We start from the raw sequence: 18,768 nt of genomic DNA on the forward strand, positions 1-18,768 counted from the left end.
GGGACAGAAATAATACAGCCAAAATTGGACAGTTGTAGAGGATGTGTAGTTGTGGAACTCCAGTAAGTAGGCTTTTTTTCACTTTAAACATCGTATGAAGTGATTCTTTTCTCTGATACAGATGATGCTGAACTGAGAACTAGAGCAAGCTAGACAACTAGTCAGCCGGCTCATTTTTTGTAACCAGTGACAGCATGTTGGGTGGAATAAGCAAGCTAACTAACTATCCAACAAGCTACTAAACAAGCTACCAAGCTACTAAACAAGCTAGGTAATGTTATAATAGCTAACATAGAGGATTCATGGAAAAATCTTTTGTCATAACTAATTTATTAATGACACAACACCATCTGTATTAGAGAAAAAAATCACTTCATCCAATGTTTAAAGTGAATGAAATAGCCTTATCTACTTACTGGAGTTCCACAACTCCCACCCAGTGCCGTCTCTCTTAACAGTGCTGCTCCCACCCAACGTACTTCTGTGTAGCAGGCAGTGGACCAAACCACTGTGAGGCAAGGAAGGGAGGACTCAAGATGTTTTAGAAGATTGTTTTACTACTTACACAATTATTTGAATTATGTATTATTACATTATTTACAATACACAGCATGTTTTTTAAATTATTTTTTAGGGTTGGACAACCCTCAGATGGGGTAGGTCCTGACTAGGGTTGGGCATCGTTTGGATTTTAACATTTCTGATTCCAATTCCGATTCTTCCTTTCAATTCCGGTTCTTATCGATTCTCGATTACGATTCTTTGAGGGATGGAGTTGAAACGGGTCACATTTCCTTAAGAGGAAAGTTTTATTTTGATTCAATGGTGTTTTGCAGTTTTACAGGGCTTTTTCAATGTAAAATAAAGCCACACTAGAGCGCTGCTTACTATGCTCGAAGGCTGCAACATAACAAGCGCCTGGCAGCTTCAGAAACCAAAACTTGCGCATATTAAATTGGGAAGCGATGATCGGATTTCCAAATCCTCTAAACGATTCCAATAAAGAAACGATTCTACTGGAATCGTAATTTTTTAAACGATTCCAAGTAGGAATTGGTTCTCGATGCCCAATCCTAGTCCTGACCCCTCCGCGATTTACGGCGATGCATTCAGGTCAATATGCCCATCAGTTGTTGCTTCATGGGATTGAGTTAGCCCTATTATGCTTTCACCATATTTTTTAACATACAGTACCTTTAAGGTTATTCTGGAGAATATTCTAGACAGCCTTTGTTATTGTTTTGGATTGTTGCAATGATAGTAAACATATATATGTATATATTATAAAGCGTTTTGTCCACTCCCATGTTGATAAGAACATAAAAAACAAAGTTAACTAAATATCCCTTTTAAAGTACATGTAGAACAGATAAAAATTGTGATTTATTAATTTGCGATTAATCGCAAGTTAACTATGGACAATCATGCGATTAATCCCAATTAAATGTTTTAATCGAGTGACAGCCATAATTTTTACATATACCTTTAGAGAAGCCCAGTTTCTGAGTGACAGTACGTGCGATCTTGGAGGTGGTGGCGTCGCTGTACAGGTACACCTCGTCCACACTGTGCCAGTCCACATGACTCCTGCTCAGCTTCAGACTGTGGATGGCTGGGAGATATTTGTGTGATTAGCAGCAAGTAACACACTTCATCAAGCATAATTAATTTACCATTCCCAGTGAGGGTGTGTAGAATGTGTGTGTAGGTGTGTAAAACTCCATTGCATTGAAGTCTACATTCACAAAAGTCATCATGTACACACACTCAGTGCCTCCTCTTATCTCAGGTGAGCTTCCTATTGGTTCAGCTGGAGTCAGCTAAAATAACCTCACCTGATTTGTTTTGGCCTTGTTCTAATGGCAGAGGTACCCCGACCAACAGCACACACACACACACACACACACACACACACACACACACACACACACACACACACAGACAGACAGACAGACAGACAGACAGACAGACAGACAGACACACACACACACACACACACAGACAGACAGACAGACAGACAGACACACACACACACACACACACACACACACGGTTACCCCTTTCAAAACACCTGAAGCCATACACTTGCACTCAACACATTCATCTCCACACACACCTATCTTCTTTGTCTGTCATGGAGATATCTTTCAAGGTCTACTTTATTCCACACTCTGTATAACATTCCTTACCATCCTTGCTGTCCACTGTGGTGGTCACCACCTCCATTTCGTAGGTGTCCCTCATCCGTTGTCCCCTGAAGCGGGCAAGGTTCTCCATCTCGATGAGGTCACTCTCGTCCTCCTCCAGGGGAAGCCACGTTCCATCAATGAACCACTGACCCCTCATCACAGGAATACGGTCTTGCTCTGAGGGACACCACATGATGTTTAACACACTATTTGAAAGGTTGTTAGGACCTAAACGGTTTGTCGATCAACTATAATATATATATATAAAACTATGGTATAATGACAACAAATATTATTAAGCTAACACAAGTTAACATGGCCCAAAGTTACATTTTCAAATTGAAACCAACATCAAAATGGTGCTTTTATTCTATCTAATAAGTGACAAATAATTAAGCAACTGATTAATTAACTGTAATTTTAGCTCTAACGAGTAGAGGTTGCAGTCATGGCAAAAATAGTGGTTGAAAAAGTGGTACTTGCAGTATTTTCTATAGTAAAAGCTATTACTAATAATGATCATTCTATGTTAATAGTAGCCTTGCTTGATTAGTGCCAACTGCAATATATATATATATATATATATATATATATATATATATATATATATATATATATATATATATATATATATATATATATATATCCAGTACAGTAGTAGTAGTAGTATGGCTGATTAAAATAGTTGGTAATAACGATACTTGTGGTACAAAGTGGTGTTGGAAGAAGCAGAGGTAGTAATAACGGAACGTCTTACTTCTTATTCGCCAAAGGCGAAGTAAGTTACATACTGTAGCTGTAACTTTTAAGTAGCTTTAGGCTGGTGGAGCTGCTAGTAATAGTAGTAATTAAATGGTAGCAGTATATTGTAACAGCTTTATCATTATGGACATAAATCACATAAATCCTTAACATGCTCACGGTTCCAGTAAACGGGGTAGCATTCCTTCTCCCTGATATCGACTTCATAGAGTCCCCCTCTGACACACACTGCCTCCACGCTGATGTCGTCCGGATCCCTCATCTCTTCTAACGAGTGCCGCTGACCTCCGCTACGCTGCACCGCCGACTCCGCACTGTCATCGGCTCCGCTCTCCGGCTGGACCTCCTTCTCCTCGGCCTCGACAGGATTGACGGGGCGTTTGACCTTGTCAGGGTTCTGTTTACTGAATCTCTGATAGGCGATCTCGATTTTTAAAGAGTCATGTCCAACGAATGGTTTCCACGTCCGCTTGTCCTCTTTGTAAAACCACCGCACCTCCTCTGGTCCCAGCTCAGTGACGATCTCACCGCGGTGCCTGGAGCTATTTGACCGTATGCGCTTCTTGGTTGTGGAATTTCCGTCACTTTCGGTGTAGTTTGGATCGATGTCCAGATACGAGGTCGAATATTCTTCCCCAGCCAGGCCCAGCATCATGACATCATGGGATAACAGCGGCAGGTGTATGTCAGAGCCGGGCTGCTCTGGGTCCCTGTCCCCCGCAGCAACACTACCGTTATCTCCCATCGGATTCTCGTCGTAGCCGGACAAAAACACATCATTTGCCATATCCCATTCATTACTGCTGACAGAGTTATTCTCCGAGCTCTGTCGGCGGATAACGTTACTCGTTTTATCCCTCATATTGCTCATGGTTTGGCCGCAGATTATTAGACTCAATAACGTTAAATGGAAAATAAAAAAAATGCACAATGTCCCTACCGTCAGACTATTAACATTAACGTTATACCAGATTAACGGGCTCGTCTCCCCATCTTGTAACATCTGTGTGCCGAACTGTTCTGATCCCGACAATATTTCTTAACATTATAACTAACGTTACAGCTTTAAAAATATTTAGTATTTAAACGAAACATAACCTCCTGATTTCCTGCCTGCAACGCTACACACTCCCCGTTCACATTCCCGTTTTTGGGGATAACTGCTGGAATAATCAATGAACGGTAGCCTACTAGCTAGGGTGGTAATCTCAGTTGCTCCATCATGTCAAGTCAATGAAGACAAACTAAACTTCCTGTTCAAACATTCAAAATAAAATCGATATCCGCAGGCAAGAATAAGCGGCTTTTAAAATTCTAATAATACAATGCAAAGTCTATAGGCGAATATATGTTGAATTAAAATACAACCGTATACAAGTAACGTTACAATAGTACAAACAGTTTTACTATTTTTATACTATAACGCTAACGTAGTTTCCAAACATAGCTAGCTAGCTAGCTCTCAAGCTATCCAGCTGTGGCTAAATGCTGTGGCCTAAATGAGTCAGATTTAGGTTATTACCGTTAGTTCAAACCATAGACATTGACTATCGACTTGATTTACGGTAAAACAAATTAGATAAAATAAAAATAAAAACGTAAAAGAATTGGAATAAGTCGTTGATGTACATTAGATATATTATGTGCTTGTTGAATACTTTATATACCTTCTAGGCCACCGTAGTTCTATCTAAGGAGTTCCTGTCATGGCCGTCATGGAAAGTGTTTACCAGTGGATTTTTCAATAACGTGTCTTAGAAATCATATGAAATGGCAGCGGTTTTCCTGGTGACCTTGTATGAGTACTCCCCATTGTTTTACATAAGTGTGGTTTCTTTGTGTTTCGTTGTTACCGCCGCCATGGTGATGGGCTGGTAAGTGACTAGCTTAGCCACTGATCTGGCAACAACACATATTTTCACACATTAACGTTAACGTTACCCCCCAAACGTCTCCCTCGAATTCGGTCGATTGATAGCAGTCGGTTTTCTTTATCGTTTATCTTAACGACATGGCACGTGGACTAACGTTACATTATCACACCGAAAGTAAAACAGACATACACAATGCAATAGCATCTGAAGCACCTAACTCACAGTTGTCACTGCTATAACGTTAGTGTCTGTAACGTTAGATTCTTCCCATCGCTGATGTTCACAAACATATGTTGGCCAAATTTATTCACAGTTATGAAAGTAAGGTATGAGATACACGGACACTGTTTCAAACTGTTGTGTAATTACTCTGGAATTACGGAGTACCAGTAGTACGTAGGCTGCCAATGGGCTACTTGTAGATACTGCGGAACAATGAAGTTATAATGGGGTAACATTTGGGATCTTACAAAGAACAATACTGTAGTTATTTTTTACCAAGTGGGTGTCTATACTGTAGTTATTTTTTACCTACTACATACCAATACTGTAGGTATGTTTTACCTTCTGGGTACCTATACTGTAGTTATTTTTTTACCTACTGGGTACCTATACTGTAGTTATTTTTTACCTACTGGATACCTATACTATAGTTCATTTACTGGACACTTGGCCCACCTTCTACTGCTAGATGACCATCCCCGCCCACAGAGGACCTGCTGATCTTTTTTTCCCCTCACAACTTTATTTTGTAACTTCTCACAAAGAGCATGTGACACAGAATACAATTATAAAACAAATCAGCATCATACTCATTGTACGTCTCAGTACCAACATGGCAGTCCGTGCACTGTAAAACATTACAGACCCATTTAGTTATGTCCACTTATTTCTTATTTTTAACTGAACGAGCTTATACAAGTTGTGGATTTTGAACTCAACTTTATGAGTTTTTGAAAGTTAAACTTGCATTTATTCATTGGGTCGGTTTTTTGTCAGATATGTATGTGTTGATTGAACTTGGGTATGTAAGTTAAGTTATCAGTTGAAAAAAAAGCGTGTGTGTGTGTTGCAACAAAAAAGAGTTGCCTTTCGAGTTTAAAATAACCTGTCTTCTTTCACGGCAAAGTTAAAGCATGGACACAATAAATTCATTATACACCGCAGATAAGTGATGTAGCCTATTCAAATTTCAACTAAAATATAACACGTGTTGTGGCAAACAAGAAAGCACTTGTGCCACCGGCGGAGGGAGTACCTGTCAACGGCTTGTGAATTGTGAATTTGGAATTTCACTCTTCTCAAATTGAAATGGAAAGTACTTTTCAAAAGTCAAACGTTTAGCTCCGCCCACATTTAGCCCAACCCCGATCTGCGTACTGCAGTCAGGTGCAATTGGTTCATTGGCTGGTCAATTCCCATGATGCAAGGCGGTAAAGTTTATCAGTTTGAACATTAAATATCTTGTCTTTGTAGTGTATTCAATTAAATATAGGTTGAAAAGGATTTGTGTTCTGTTTTTATTTACTTTTTACACATCCCAACTTAATAAAATATGTATTATATTAAATATGAAGTAAATAAAATATGTATAATATTAAATATGAAGTAATTGGGGAATCCTTGAATATCCACACCAATATCCACAATAATGTAACCAATAGTTGAAGAAATATCTTGCTCTGAAACTAATTATTGGACAGAGAGTCAACAGAGTGGAAGTTTGATAAAAAGATCAGTAAAGCCAGTTGATCCAGTATACACAATAAAAAAGATTTCAATAGATTTTTCTTATGTGTACACCTCTCAGCTTTTTATTTTTTTGTTAAAGATTATACTAAAACTATAATATATAATATATATATATATATATATATATATATATATATATATATATATATATATATATATAATTACTTAGTGCTCTTTTACACTTTGTTCACTCTGCCTCCTGTCCTGCAGGTTTGGCTTTGATGTCCCAGTGATCCTTCGCAGCTCTGATGAAACAGAGTCCCATCTACCAACCCCTGAGAAGCAAATGGTTCAGATGACCAATCCTTTCACCCTCGAGTTGGGATCTGGGCCGGCATCTGTCACTGGTGAGAACAGTCATCATTAGTAATATAACATAGTAACTGTGTAGGTTTCCACAGAATAAAGCTGTAGCTTGACGCTTCACTGATTCCCTTTATTTTAATCCACACCATAAGTATTTTAAAGTATCAGCACACACATATTAAGTGCGAAGAATCAAACAACTTATTTTATCGCTGTAAATATGAGCTGTAATTAGCCTACATACCGTAAATACTGTAAATATTCTTTCTGAGTCCCTTTAAATTGATCAACCATATAAATTACTGTAGTTTTACTATGTCTGAACTTAAATTATTGCATGCTATACCACTAACAAGGCTCAGGCAGTTTATTAAAAAGATAGTTTATAAAGACAGTACCGTTCACGTATACAGGCGGGCGCTATCTTGGGAAAACAGTCACAACCAGTCGAACGACGAACGCCGTGCAACCAGTAACCAGTAACATAATGTAGCTCAAGCACGGCGTTTGTCGTTCAACTGGTCGTGGCTGTTTTCCCAAGATGGCGCCCGCCTGTATACGTGAACGAACCTGTATACGAATCTTTTTAATAAACTGTCTGTACACTTACAAAGTTCTCAATGCTTCGGTTTACATGTAGGGATCCTCATTATGCTACCGTGGAAGTGGGGTGCTATTTTGAGCCTTGTTAGTGGTATAAAAATAGCAATTTCTTTTTACTTTACCCTTGCCCCGACGACTAGCGTTATAAGCTAATTAGCGGTTTGCGATAAAACTGGTCACATTCGATTAGCATGAAAACATATCGCAGAGAACTGTGGACTCGGTACACATGTGTTATTAACCCCTAGGTTAATATTGCGCCCGATTTGTCCTTTAACTGCATTTAGGCTCCCACAAACTGGGGAGTGTCTGGGGATTTCAAATGCATCCTCCATCCAACAAATACAATAAAAGGTTTACAAGAGAATGGCAGTTATTTACTACAGGTAAAAGCCTGTTATACTGCTACTACAGCTACAGCTCACATGTGTGGATGTCTGTACCTGAATCAGTAAATGTAAAGCTACAGTAAGTACTGTGTAGTAAATAGATTCTTGGTACAGAAACCCAATATCATTCCTGTTCCATGTATGTTGTGGAGATGAAAGTATACATGTGATTATCTTTTGTGGCACAGGCCATCAAAACATTAGCCAACACTCTGCTCTTGGAACACTCCCTTGCAGATGGTGTCTCAGTGAGACCTTGCTGTCTGGAGCCCTGTGTCCTGAGCTGTTTCTGGGGCTGTAAGGTCAGTGCCCTGCAGGGAGCACTGCAGGCCCACCAACACGGCCTGAAGCTCAGCACCCCCCAACATTTTCTGGAGGCCCTGCACCTCCACTATCACAACTACCAAATCTTCCAGTATCCTTTACAGTACTAACAAAGACTCAGATGTAACAAGGTTATTTGATCGTAATAATGTGCTAAGCTAGTTAGTATTAAGCAAGGTAACCACACAGTGACTTCCAAAAACAGTGTTTATAGAACACTGACCAAACAACCGAACTGAGACCATTTTTAGACCAGATTTTATGATAGTAGTTATGTGATTCCACGGCCTGAAGCTCACGGGCGGTAGCAAAGTTACGCTGTTCGCACAACCCTATTGCTTTTCTAAGGTTTCTTATTATTATTCTTCCGCCGATTTTGGACCTCGGACAAAAAGATTCAGCCACTTACACCACTAGGTGGCGCTATAGCAGAAAACCTTACATCTACGCGTTCCCTGGATCCAACTGAATCACGTGATATAGGCCACACCCATTTCCGCCTAGACTTTTATGCGTGAAAAATCGCGATTTATCGTAAACCTGCTTTTTCTTACTCCTCCTAGACTGTGCGACCGATCTGCATGAAACTTGGTACGTAGCATCTCCAGACCGACCTGCAAAAAGTTATCAAAAGAATTTTTGTCGGATGAAAATTCCATAAATTACGCACAAACAAGTTTGTGTAGCTAGCTACGAAGACACAAACGTTGCCATATCTCGGCCAAAATAAATGGTATCATCACAAATCTTTAGATTCTTGTTTGTCATGACCCTCTAATGCTCCCTAACCAATTTTACAAAAACTGGCCACTAGGAGGCGCTACAAGTACAAAAAGTTTATATCTCATGAACAGCTCATCCGATTTTTATGAAATTTTGAGTGTACCATCTCGGCCCACTCCTGAGGCCACGCCTACAGTTGGATACTGATTCATCAAAGTGGGCGTGGCCTATGGGACCCAGGTTTGGATTCACCACTACACTAATGTGAGAAACTTAAAATTTACAGTGTAGATGGACAATGGTTAATGGACCTTACCTACCAAAAATTACACACATGGACCACTAGGTGGCGCTATAATGACGTAAAACGTGCTTTTGCCTATAACTCCCACAGTCTACATCGCAGATTAGAAACCCTTATATCCACGTGTTCCTTGAATCCATCTGAGTCTGACGATATAGGCCTCGCCCATTTGCGCTAAGAAGTTTTTTTCGCAATATCGCGCAATGCGCAAAACAAACTTTTTCTATCTCCTCCTAGGCCGTGTGAGCTATTGGCACGAAACTTGGTAGGTAGCATCTCCATACGGACCTGACCTAAAGTTATCAAAATAATTTGGCTACGTTACACCATTCGCAATTTACAAGCAAACAAATTTTCGTAGCTAGCCACAAAACACGAACGTTAGCATATCTCGGCCAAATCAATAGGTATCGGAGCAAAACTCGGTACTGTTGTTCGACATCCCACTCGGAGCCTCCCTACCAAATGTGGTGAAAATCGGCCGTTAGATACGGTGGCCGACAGGGGCAGATGCCCTGCAGCTTAAGAAGACACACGCAAATAGACAAAACACAAGCAAATTAAGAAAACAACTTCATTAATTTGACAACAAATGTGCAGCATTCAGCAAACGCGCTGCAAATACACACAACACAACCAAATACATAAACACGCTGCAAATAAAAAACGATGCAAAAAGAAAAGCACGCAAACCCCGAAAAATACACACAACACAACCAAATACATAAACGCGCTGCAAAGATACACAACACAACCAAATACATAAACGCGCTGCAAATATGAAACGATGCAAAAAGAAAAGCACACAAACCCAGAAAACAAATGCAACAAAAAAACGCTGCATCCAGATTACACAACGGAAGTTCTCCAGACCTCTAGAGGGAGCAGCTAGTGGAACAGCTTGATTTTCGACCCCACGGGGAGAGAGAGAGAGAGAGAGAGAGAGAGAGAGCCGGGACACGTTCAATCTCAGAACGGTGTGCAACGGTGAGATCATAGACTGTAAATATGAAGTCTATGTTTGAGATATGTTTTCTCTGGTTTGGTGGGTGTGTCTCGGCTCAGGTCACAGGTGATACTCAATCAGCAGAGACGTCTGTAAACTCGTGGTGATAAAACATTTAAAACTGCATCAGCGTTTAACGTTGACGTTTGTTTAAGCCATATTACATCAGAGGGTTTAATTTCGAGGTCCGAAATTACTGAAGTATAAGCCTCCTCAAGTATAATATTGTGATTATACAACAACGGTTACCAACAAAATAAGTGATCAATCTGTATTCATATTGTGGAGCAATTCGCTCTTGAAATACAAAAAACAGACAAGATTTCTAGTCCCTCCCTGTTTAGTAAACCAGCCAATTTACCGTGGGATTTATCAAACTGAATAAATCTCGTTCGCACATATAAACACAAAACTGCTTTACTAACTCCAACGTGTTGTAACTAAGACATCTGCTGAAAAAGTAATTGTATTCATTAGTATGATTGCCGTTCTGTTTAGTTCACAAACATCCAACACACCAAAGTACAAAGACATAGCGGACCAGACGTGAGCTTTTATTTTGAAAAGCCAAAGCTCGGGGACGGCGCCAGCCGGGAGGGCATGAGACGGGAGCATAGACTGTATATTAATAATATATTATGTTATTAATAATAATAATAATAATAATAATAATAATAATTTAATATTGGTTAATAACGGTCGAAAATCCAGCTGTTCCACTAGCTTCTCCCCCTAGAGGTCTGGAGAACTTCCGTTGTGTAATCTGGATGCTGCGTTTTTTTCTGTTGCATTTGTTTTCTGGGTTTGTGTGCTTTTCTTTTTGCATCGTTTCATATTTGCAGCGCGTTTATGTATTTGGTTGTGTTGTTGTATTTGCAGCACGTTTATGTATTTGGTTGTGTTGTTGTATTTGCAGCGCGTTTGCTGAATGCTGCGCATGTGTTGTCAAATTAATGAAGTTGTTTTTCTTTTTGCATCGCTTCTTTTTTCGGGGTTTGTTTTCTTAATTTGCTTGTGTTTTGTCTATTTGCATGTGTTTTCTTAACTTGCAGGGCGTCTGCCCCTGTCGGCCACCGTAGTTAGGGGGCGCTATAATGAACGTAGAGGCCTTTTGGCAAATAAGTCAATGCATTTAAATGGGAATAATTTGCAATGGAAATATATCTGCTGCAGTAAATGCTATCATCACAAAACTTGAGATTATTGTTCGACATGCCACTCTGTGGCTCTCCACCAGATTTGGTGATGATCGCCCTTTAGGGGGCGCTATAATTGAGGTAGGAGTGTTTTGGCCTTTTACGCAATGAAGAGGAAATTTGCAATTGCATTTCACTACAGACTTTGTACCTCGCACTTGGTCAAATTTCCTGACTTTTGCCTCGCCGCCATCGTGCTTTGGGTTCTCCTTTTGCGGGTCCCGCTTCCGTGGGCTTTTAGCGTCGTCAGGGGCGACTCGCGCAAGAGGGGACTGGCGCCGGGGAGCCTTGGACCCCGTTCATAACTGCTTGCAGTTCTAGTTTTAATCTTGTAAAGCATCTTTGAGTATACAGAAAAGCACTTAGTAAAGGTGATTAATTATTATTAAAGCATGGCACAAGTAGAGTGCTTGATGCCTAAGGCTTATAGCACATAAGAAACATACCGGTAAATTGAATTTAACCTGATATCTAAACATAACCTTTTCTAACCTTATACCTTAAAAGTTAATTTCATATTTTCTCATGTACTCCTGATGGTAACTGGCCTTGCAGATGATCCATATGGCTGATTTTGATTATGCTCTCTTTCTTTACTGTAGCTGGAAATATTCTGAGGTGATGTGATGTTTATTTTACATAGTGTGTTTATTACACCAAACAGTAAAAGAACATCAAAGTTACATTTCTGTTAGTAATGTTGGAATTGTTTTGAGGTGAATGTTTATTTCATACTATTAACAGCAATCAATCAAAGCAGTCAATGCCATCATTTCTTATGGTGATAATACTCAAATCTAAGATATTTATTTGGCTTTACCCTGCGTGTTTGCAGGATATACATTTTTCCTACTATAGCTCCTGATGTTAGCCTCTTTGACCCCACCCTTCCAGTATCGGCAATGAAGATAGAGTGGAACGCCACACACATATTCCTGCTGACCATGAGATCAAAGATTTTGGGCTGTTGCCAAGGGAACGCTACCCTCTTGTGGCTGTGCTGACGCTGGCAGAGCCAGAAGCCAGAGACGCATACAACATTGTGAGTCCATCTCACATAAAAATATTTTGGGAAGTGTGATTGTTTGCTGTTGTTTTTTGAGTGAGATGACCAGACTTATCACAACATCTGAAAGTAAAGGGAAACTGCAGGCCAAAGCAAGACAAGAGTTTTCCCTAAAAAACTCTTAGCATAGAAAGGAGAGACTAATTGACAAGCGATTCGATAATACAAATTTAAAGAAACTCATTATGCTGTCTTTCTAATTTTAGGTGGCTAGTGTGACAGTTATTCATGTTCCTGATGACAAATACAGCCTTTCTGCACGGGTTCTCTTTCAGTACCTTCTCACCTCACAAGGGAACATGTACGAGTTAAAGGTATGTCACATTTTGTTTCAGGCAGGTTGGTCCTGCTTATCTCACAAACTTACACAGTCAGGCTCTTCATATTTTTACTAAAATCGGTTAGTATTTAGCAACCACAGTACAATAGTAACCACACTATGACTTCCAAAAACAGTGTTTATAGAACACTGACCAAACAACCGGACAGAGACCATTTTTAGACCAGATTTTATGATAGTAGATATGTGATTCCAGCATTAATTCAAAAAATATACACATATATATATATATTATATATATATATATATATAAAATTATTAAATTCATCTGCTGACTGAGCTGTTCAGGAAGCAATCTTATTGGAAGCTTTCTAAATGTTAGTACATCATTAACCCTTATCCTACCTACTGGGGTACCCATAGACCCCAGGGTATACTTTTTGTCACATTTATTATATCATTCATATTTTTATAACTGTGGGTGCATCCCAGGTTCTTAAATTGCATCCCCGGTTCCTCTACTTGCTTCCCTTCCTCGCGTCTAAGTCCGTCCCACCGATGAAGTATGGGAGAGACTGGAGGAAATCGTGGCAGGAGAGAGGAAACAAGGAAATGTGTTTTAAGAGGGATTACATGTCCATTCCTCACGTCACATTCATTGTCAGCTGTATAGGGGGAGTTAGCAACATTCAACTGCACAGCTTTTTTCGGGAAGGCTGCTCTCGTGTATCCTCGCTCGTAGCTCCTCGGAGATCTGTCCTCGATGCTCACTCCTCGCTCCTTGGGGCAGGAGCTATCAAGTAAGGAAGTGAGATTCAGCCAAAGTCAAATCAATTTGGGTTGTTTTATTTCACAGTTTGTGGGTTGGTAGTCATTCCAGATACCCAAACGTTCATACACAAGCACTGAAAAAGTAAGTTTTTTATGATATGTCTCCTTTAAAATCCATCATTAATGCAGCCTGAGATAGAACAGAAAAAAGACTATTATAACATTTTTAACTAAAAAGTGCTTGAAATTGGCTCAATAATACTAACAATGCTTATAATTAATTTCTTTGTGAGCTCTCTTTGAAACCAGAGAAGATAAATATACAAATTAGCATTAAAGGAATACTTCACCCTCAAAATAATAATTTGTATTTCTCACCCCATTGAATTCCTGAAGAACTTTTGTCTTTCTTGCATGCCACAACAGTGAACGAAGCAGCTGAATGTTTTCCAAACAACAAAGCACAGTCGATCAGTCTCACTCGTCTGTTTTCTTTCTCTGTGAAATGAAGCTGCCTTCAAGTGACTTAAAGTGCTCAAATTATGCTGTTTAGCTTTTTCCCTTTCCTTTATTGTGTTATATATCTTTTTGTTCACGTTATAGGTTTACAAAGTGAAAAAGCCCAAAGTCCACCCCAAAGGGACTTACCATCTTCCAGAGAAAACACTGTTCACAAACTGCTCCAAACAGCTTTATTGTAGTCCAGCCTTTACTTCCGTGATAACGTGCCTCACCTGTAACACGTTATAATGCTTGCCTAGTTGCTAGCATGGCACGCCCTAATACTCTGCAACTGACTAGCTAGCTGTGCTGACCTAGCTACTGCGCATGTGTGACTCCCAACAAAGATGGAACAGAAGTGAGATGCCTCACTCTGTAGCTAAAACAGAGAGCTCAACACACAGGGTGAAAAGAGGAGCTGCAGCACTGTGCAGTAGAACAAAATATGGTGTTTTTTCAAAAATAAACCACATAAACCTATTCTGGTATGAAACTGAAAATGAGCATAATATGAGCACTTTAAAGTGCCCATATTATGAAAAAAAAAAAACACTTTTCTGGGATTTGGGGTGTTATTTTGTGTTTCTGGTGTTTCCACACGCATACAAACTTTGAAAAAAAAACCATCCATGCTGTTTTGAGTGAGATACGGGTTTCTGAATGTGTCCTGCCTTCAGTCTCCGGGTGAGCTGTTCAAAATCTGTACGGCTTTCTACGTCACTAGCCAAAACGAGGGGCCTAGGGGGTAACCGTTAGCATGCTAGCTCGTTCTCAATGGCAAAACACTGCTACAACACAAACGAATTCACCCTAATCTACAAAATAAATTGTATAGAACTACTTACATGTCCCTGTTCTGCAGGTATTCCACACAAAGTTGGAAATGCGCCCTCATTTAGAAGAAGGCTCCCGGCTAATCCTGCCTTGTACAGGCCGAAGTTGCACAAACGCCTAGCTAGCTCATGTAATCCTTAACTAGCTACTGGGCATGTGCGACTGACAACAAAGATGTTACAGAAGTTGCAAGGTCTCACTCTGTAGCTAAAACAGAGACCTGACACAGGGTGAAAAGAGGTTCTGCAGCAATGTGCAGTACAACAAAAATATGGTGTTTTTTGAAAATTAAACCATGTAAACCTATTCTGATACAATCTCAAATTACAATTATGAACCTGAAAATGAGCATAATATGGCCACTTTAACTAACTTTTAAAGTGACAGTATCTCTGAAATATAAAGTCTACTTGGGCTACATTGGGGGATTAAAGATCACAGAAGACTTTACACAAATGGGCTGTTTTAGTGACACTCCCACACCGCCACACAACCTTGCAACAAATCTCTGGATTGCTTTTTTTGGTCTGAATGGGCATCCATTCAGCCGGGAGATGGACAATCTTGTTAGTCATCTAGTGTTGTTAGTGTTTGCTGTGGTCCCGGCGTGGAGTGAAGCAGAGGGACGTCAGTTGTAGTCTTTGCAGTGTGTTCAAGTGCAACTTTTTGGCCATGACGCAACTTCAGAGTTGGGCTTTGTTGCCATTAGTTCTTTGCCATCTGCTTGGTGTGTCAGCATCTTTAAAGACCCTGAAAATGTATTCTCTCTGTAAGCTACTTACTACATAGTTGGGCCCCTACATGAACACACTAGGTTTGGTCTAAGTTGCGATATCACAAGATTTCGTTTACATTTTTTTTTTTTGTTTTAAATAAAAACAATCACTGTGCAGTGTCAGTGCTAGGAGTTGAAGCGGGGGCGGACAATGTTCGCAGCAGCAGCCTGACAGATGTCTTTATGCAACTGGACAAAATATTTTCATCAGACTCTATCTGTCTGATAAGCAGCCACATATAAACAATAGAAATATAGATATGCAAATATTCAAATGCAACCTGTTTTTTCTTTCTAAATGTTAAACAGTTATATGTACATATTTGTTTCTGTATTTATTGTTTATTTCATATTAATGTTAAATATGCTTATGTATGCACCAACAACCAAGGCAAATTCCTTGTGTTACTTACTTGGCTTACTTGATGTATTTCATGCTCCACACCTCCAATTTGTAATGCAGGGCTTTTTGGTATAGATTTGTTGTCTCCAAGCCTTACCTGAGATAACCTAGAAGACGTCACTATAACATTACCATGATTATGTTTGAGTAGTGGTCACTGTAAACAGCTGTCAAAATGATGTTGATATACTGTGAGAAAACCATGCCTCCTGTCTCCCGCAGCCTCTCTTCATGTCAGCTGCCAGTAGGGGGGCATCTGAGCCCTTCGACTCAGAACAGAATACCCAACCCAGTGAACCCAATGACGAGGCCAGCAGAGTCGAGCAGAGTCCAGTGCTGGAGGAGGAGGAGGAGAATGACTGGTCAGAGGGAAAGGGCAGAGACTGTGTGGTCTGTCAGAATGCAGCAGTGAACAAGGTGTTGCTGCCCTGCAGACACGCCTGTGTGTGTGACAGCTGTGTGTCACACTTCCAGCACTGCCCCATCTGCAGGGCCTTCGTCCAGGAGTCCTTCACCCTGACACAGGGACCAGCTGCAGAACAGTGACTTCATACCGAACCAGTGAATGTTATTTAAGAAATAATTTGCAGGAAGACAGGCATCATTGCAAAGTAATCCCTGACACCAAATCTTGATCTTGAAATTATTTTACATCCAACTATAATGGATTTTTTTATCCATTATAGTTGGATGTAAAATAATTTCAAGATCAAGATTTGGTGTCAGGGATTACTTTACAGTCTGGCAGGACTGTAAAAAGTAATAGTATCTTGAACATCAGTGGGTAACACTGCAGCAAAAAAACCACACCATGGGCAATTGCTTGAACAATTGTTAGATCATTAATTTATATTTTCATGTGTTTAACATTCAAAATCTAATGTTTTGTCAAACAATAACTCCCTGGTAACACCGGAGCGTTTAACTTATATAATATTATAATATCAGGAACAACCATTCCATCATCCATTGCATGCACCATCCCATAAGGTTCTTATACAATGGAAACATTCCATTCACTGTGAATAGGACAAACCTTAGATATGACTTGGCAACGGGAGATGTTTCTAGTCCTCTCAGCTCATTGAACCCTTTGGCTCAGCTATTAGCCAGAAAGCTAACATTATTCTTGCAAGATTCAAAGTCAAAAACACGTGTATATGGTTGACAAACAGTAAATATAATTTCACACTATGTTTAACAACAAGACAAGCTAGCTATTATTGTCATTAGGTCATTGTCCCAAAACCAATTTGGGAAATTTTCACCAACAAATGATCCGCCATGTGTACTGTCGGCCACAGCCTGAAGTACCGAGTTGAACAGCGAATGGGATGTGAGATTATCGCAGTAATACAAAGTTCAGAGAGACGGTGTAACTTAATTCTTGCAGCTTCTGTTTTACAGTCCTGTGGTGTTCAGAGGATGAGGCACTGAAGGAAATATGTTGTAAATAAGATTTTTTTTTTCATTAAGATGAGTGCATCTATTTAGAACAGTGAACACTCCACCGGAACTACTTAGAAGTTGTCCTATATCACATTTTAATGGACACCTTGCAGTCAATCAGAATCGAGGATTCACCCAGAGACTATGGTATGATAAGAGGAACGTCAGTCAATGAATGAAGAATTCTACTCTCTGCAGAAAAAAATCACAATTTCTTTTACAAGATATTTCTGGAGCTGTCTCAGCACAATTTACATTTTTTGCAGCTGTGAGCAGCTCCTTCACTTTCTTGCCGTCCATGCCTTTGTTGTAGGGGTGGAACGGTACATAGAAGTCACGGTTCGGTTCATACCTCAGTTCAGACATCACGGTTCGATTCGGTACAATGGAGGGAAAAGCAAAACAAAAATGCAGAAGGCAATTTTTTTTATTGTGCATGTCTCAGGCTGTACCACCTAGTGTCATACAGTCTCTCCCCTAAGCTAGCTGCAACAGCCTGAAGTATGTAAAGTAAGATGTAAACAGTAAACAATAAGTACCCCACATCATCTCCAGACTCCATCTGTAACTTGTAAACAAAATAAGACAATCAGCTATAAAACTGAAAATACAGCATCTCTTATTTATGAAAGTGCAATTACAATTACATAGAATAATAACAAAACAAAATTCTACTTAGGCAAGACCTTCCCCCACAAAAGATAAAAGCAAATTGAAGATGACATGTAAATTCCGATTGCTTCAGTGAATTTTATGGCCCTATTTGTACAACAGTTTGTTTCCATCCAGAGGAGTAGCCTACATAACCTTATCCGTCCTCATATCACTGACGTCACCCATCGTGGACATGCTCTACATCCCAGCACATTCTTTGTGTCGCATTACGTTTTTTGCAAATGGTAGTTTTCTTTACAACATTGGTGATGCGGCGCATATTAGTAAAGCCACTGTAGCAAACCAGTAAGAGCCATTAAAAAGGAGTTCCACAGTATTGCAGGTGAATGATGTAAACCTTTTGAAATAAAATTATTATAATTATAATTCGGTTAATGATGGTGCTGCAGCCTCAGAATGGGAGTAGTAGCCCTAGGACATTTTCGCCCGCATGATTGCACCTAAATGAAATAGATTATAGGTTCAATACCATTTCACCAGTAATATTATACTTATGATTAAATATGATATTAATACACTATATTGGAACTTACGCATTTACTCTGGCAGCAATTTTCTCCCACGCAAATTCTCTCTCTTTTGCAGC

General features: G+C 39.7%; 2 protein-coding genes across 3 annotated transcripts in view; one reads left to right on the forward strand and one right to left on the reverse strand.

The window, feature by feature from the left end:
* ddhd1b (DDHD domain containing 1b) overlaps window positions 1-4,365 on the reverse strand; it is a 44,048-nt gene extending 39,683 nt beyond the window's left edge. Inside the window, exons 1-3 of one of the 2 annotated variants that reach the window (XM_035995350.1) lie at window positions 3,111-4,365; window positions 2,190-2,366; window positions 1,484-1,612 (exon numbers count right to left, since the gene is read on the reverse strand). In XM_035995350.1, coding sequence (XP_035851243.1) covers window positions 1,484-1,612; window positions 2,190-2,366; window positions 3,111-3,954 — 1,150 coding nt within the window. In that variant the 5' untranslated portion in view covers window positions 3,955-4,365. The remainder of the gene's footprint in view (window positions 1-1,483; window positions 1,613-2,189; window positions 2,367-3,110) is intronic. The other variant, XM_031304584.2, reaches the window with a different exon arrangement.
* A 225-nt stretch (window positions 4,366-4,590) lies between these two features.
* cgrrf1 (cell growth regulator with ring finger domain 1) lies at window positions 4,591-16,727 on the forward strand. Its single transcript, XM_031304587.2, has 6 exons — window positions 4,591-4,825; window positions 6,788-6,924; window positions 8,113-8,290; window positions 12,323-12,470; window positions 12,701-12,808; window positions 16,281-16,727. The coding sequence occupies exons 1-6, from the start codon at window positions 4,722-4,724 to the stop codon at window positions 16,602-16,604; spliced, it is 999 nt and encodes a 332-aa protein (XP_031160447.1). The 5' UTR covers window positions 4,591-4,721; the 3' UTR covers window positions 16,605-16,727.
* Window positions 16,728-18,768: the final 2,041 nt, after the last annotated feature.

Source organism: Sander lucioperca, chromosome 19 (assembly GCF_008315115.2).
Source record: "Sander lucioperca isolate FBNREF2018 chromosome 19, SLUC_FBN_1.2, whole genome shotgun sequence".
Lineage (NCBI taxonomy): Eukaryota > Metazoa > Chordata > Actinopteri > Perciformes > Percidae > Sander > Sander lucioperca.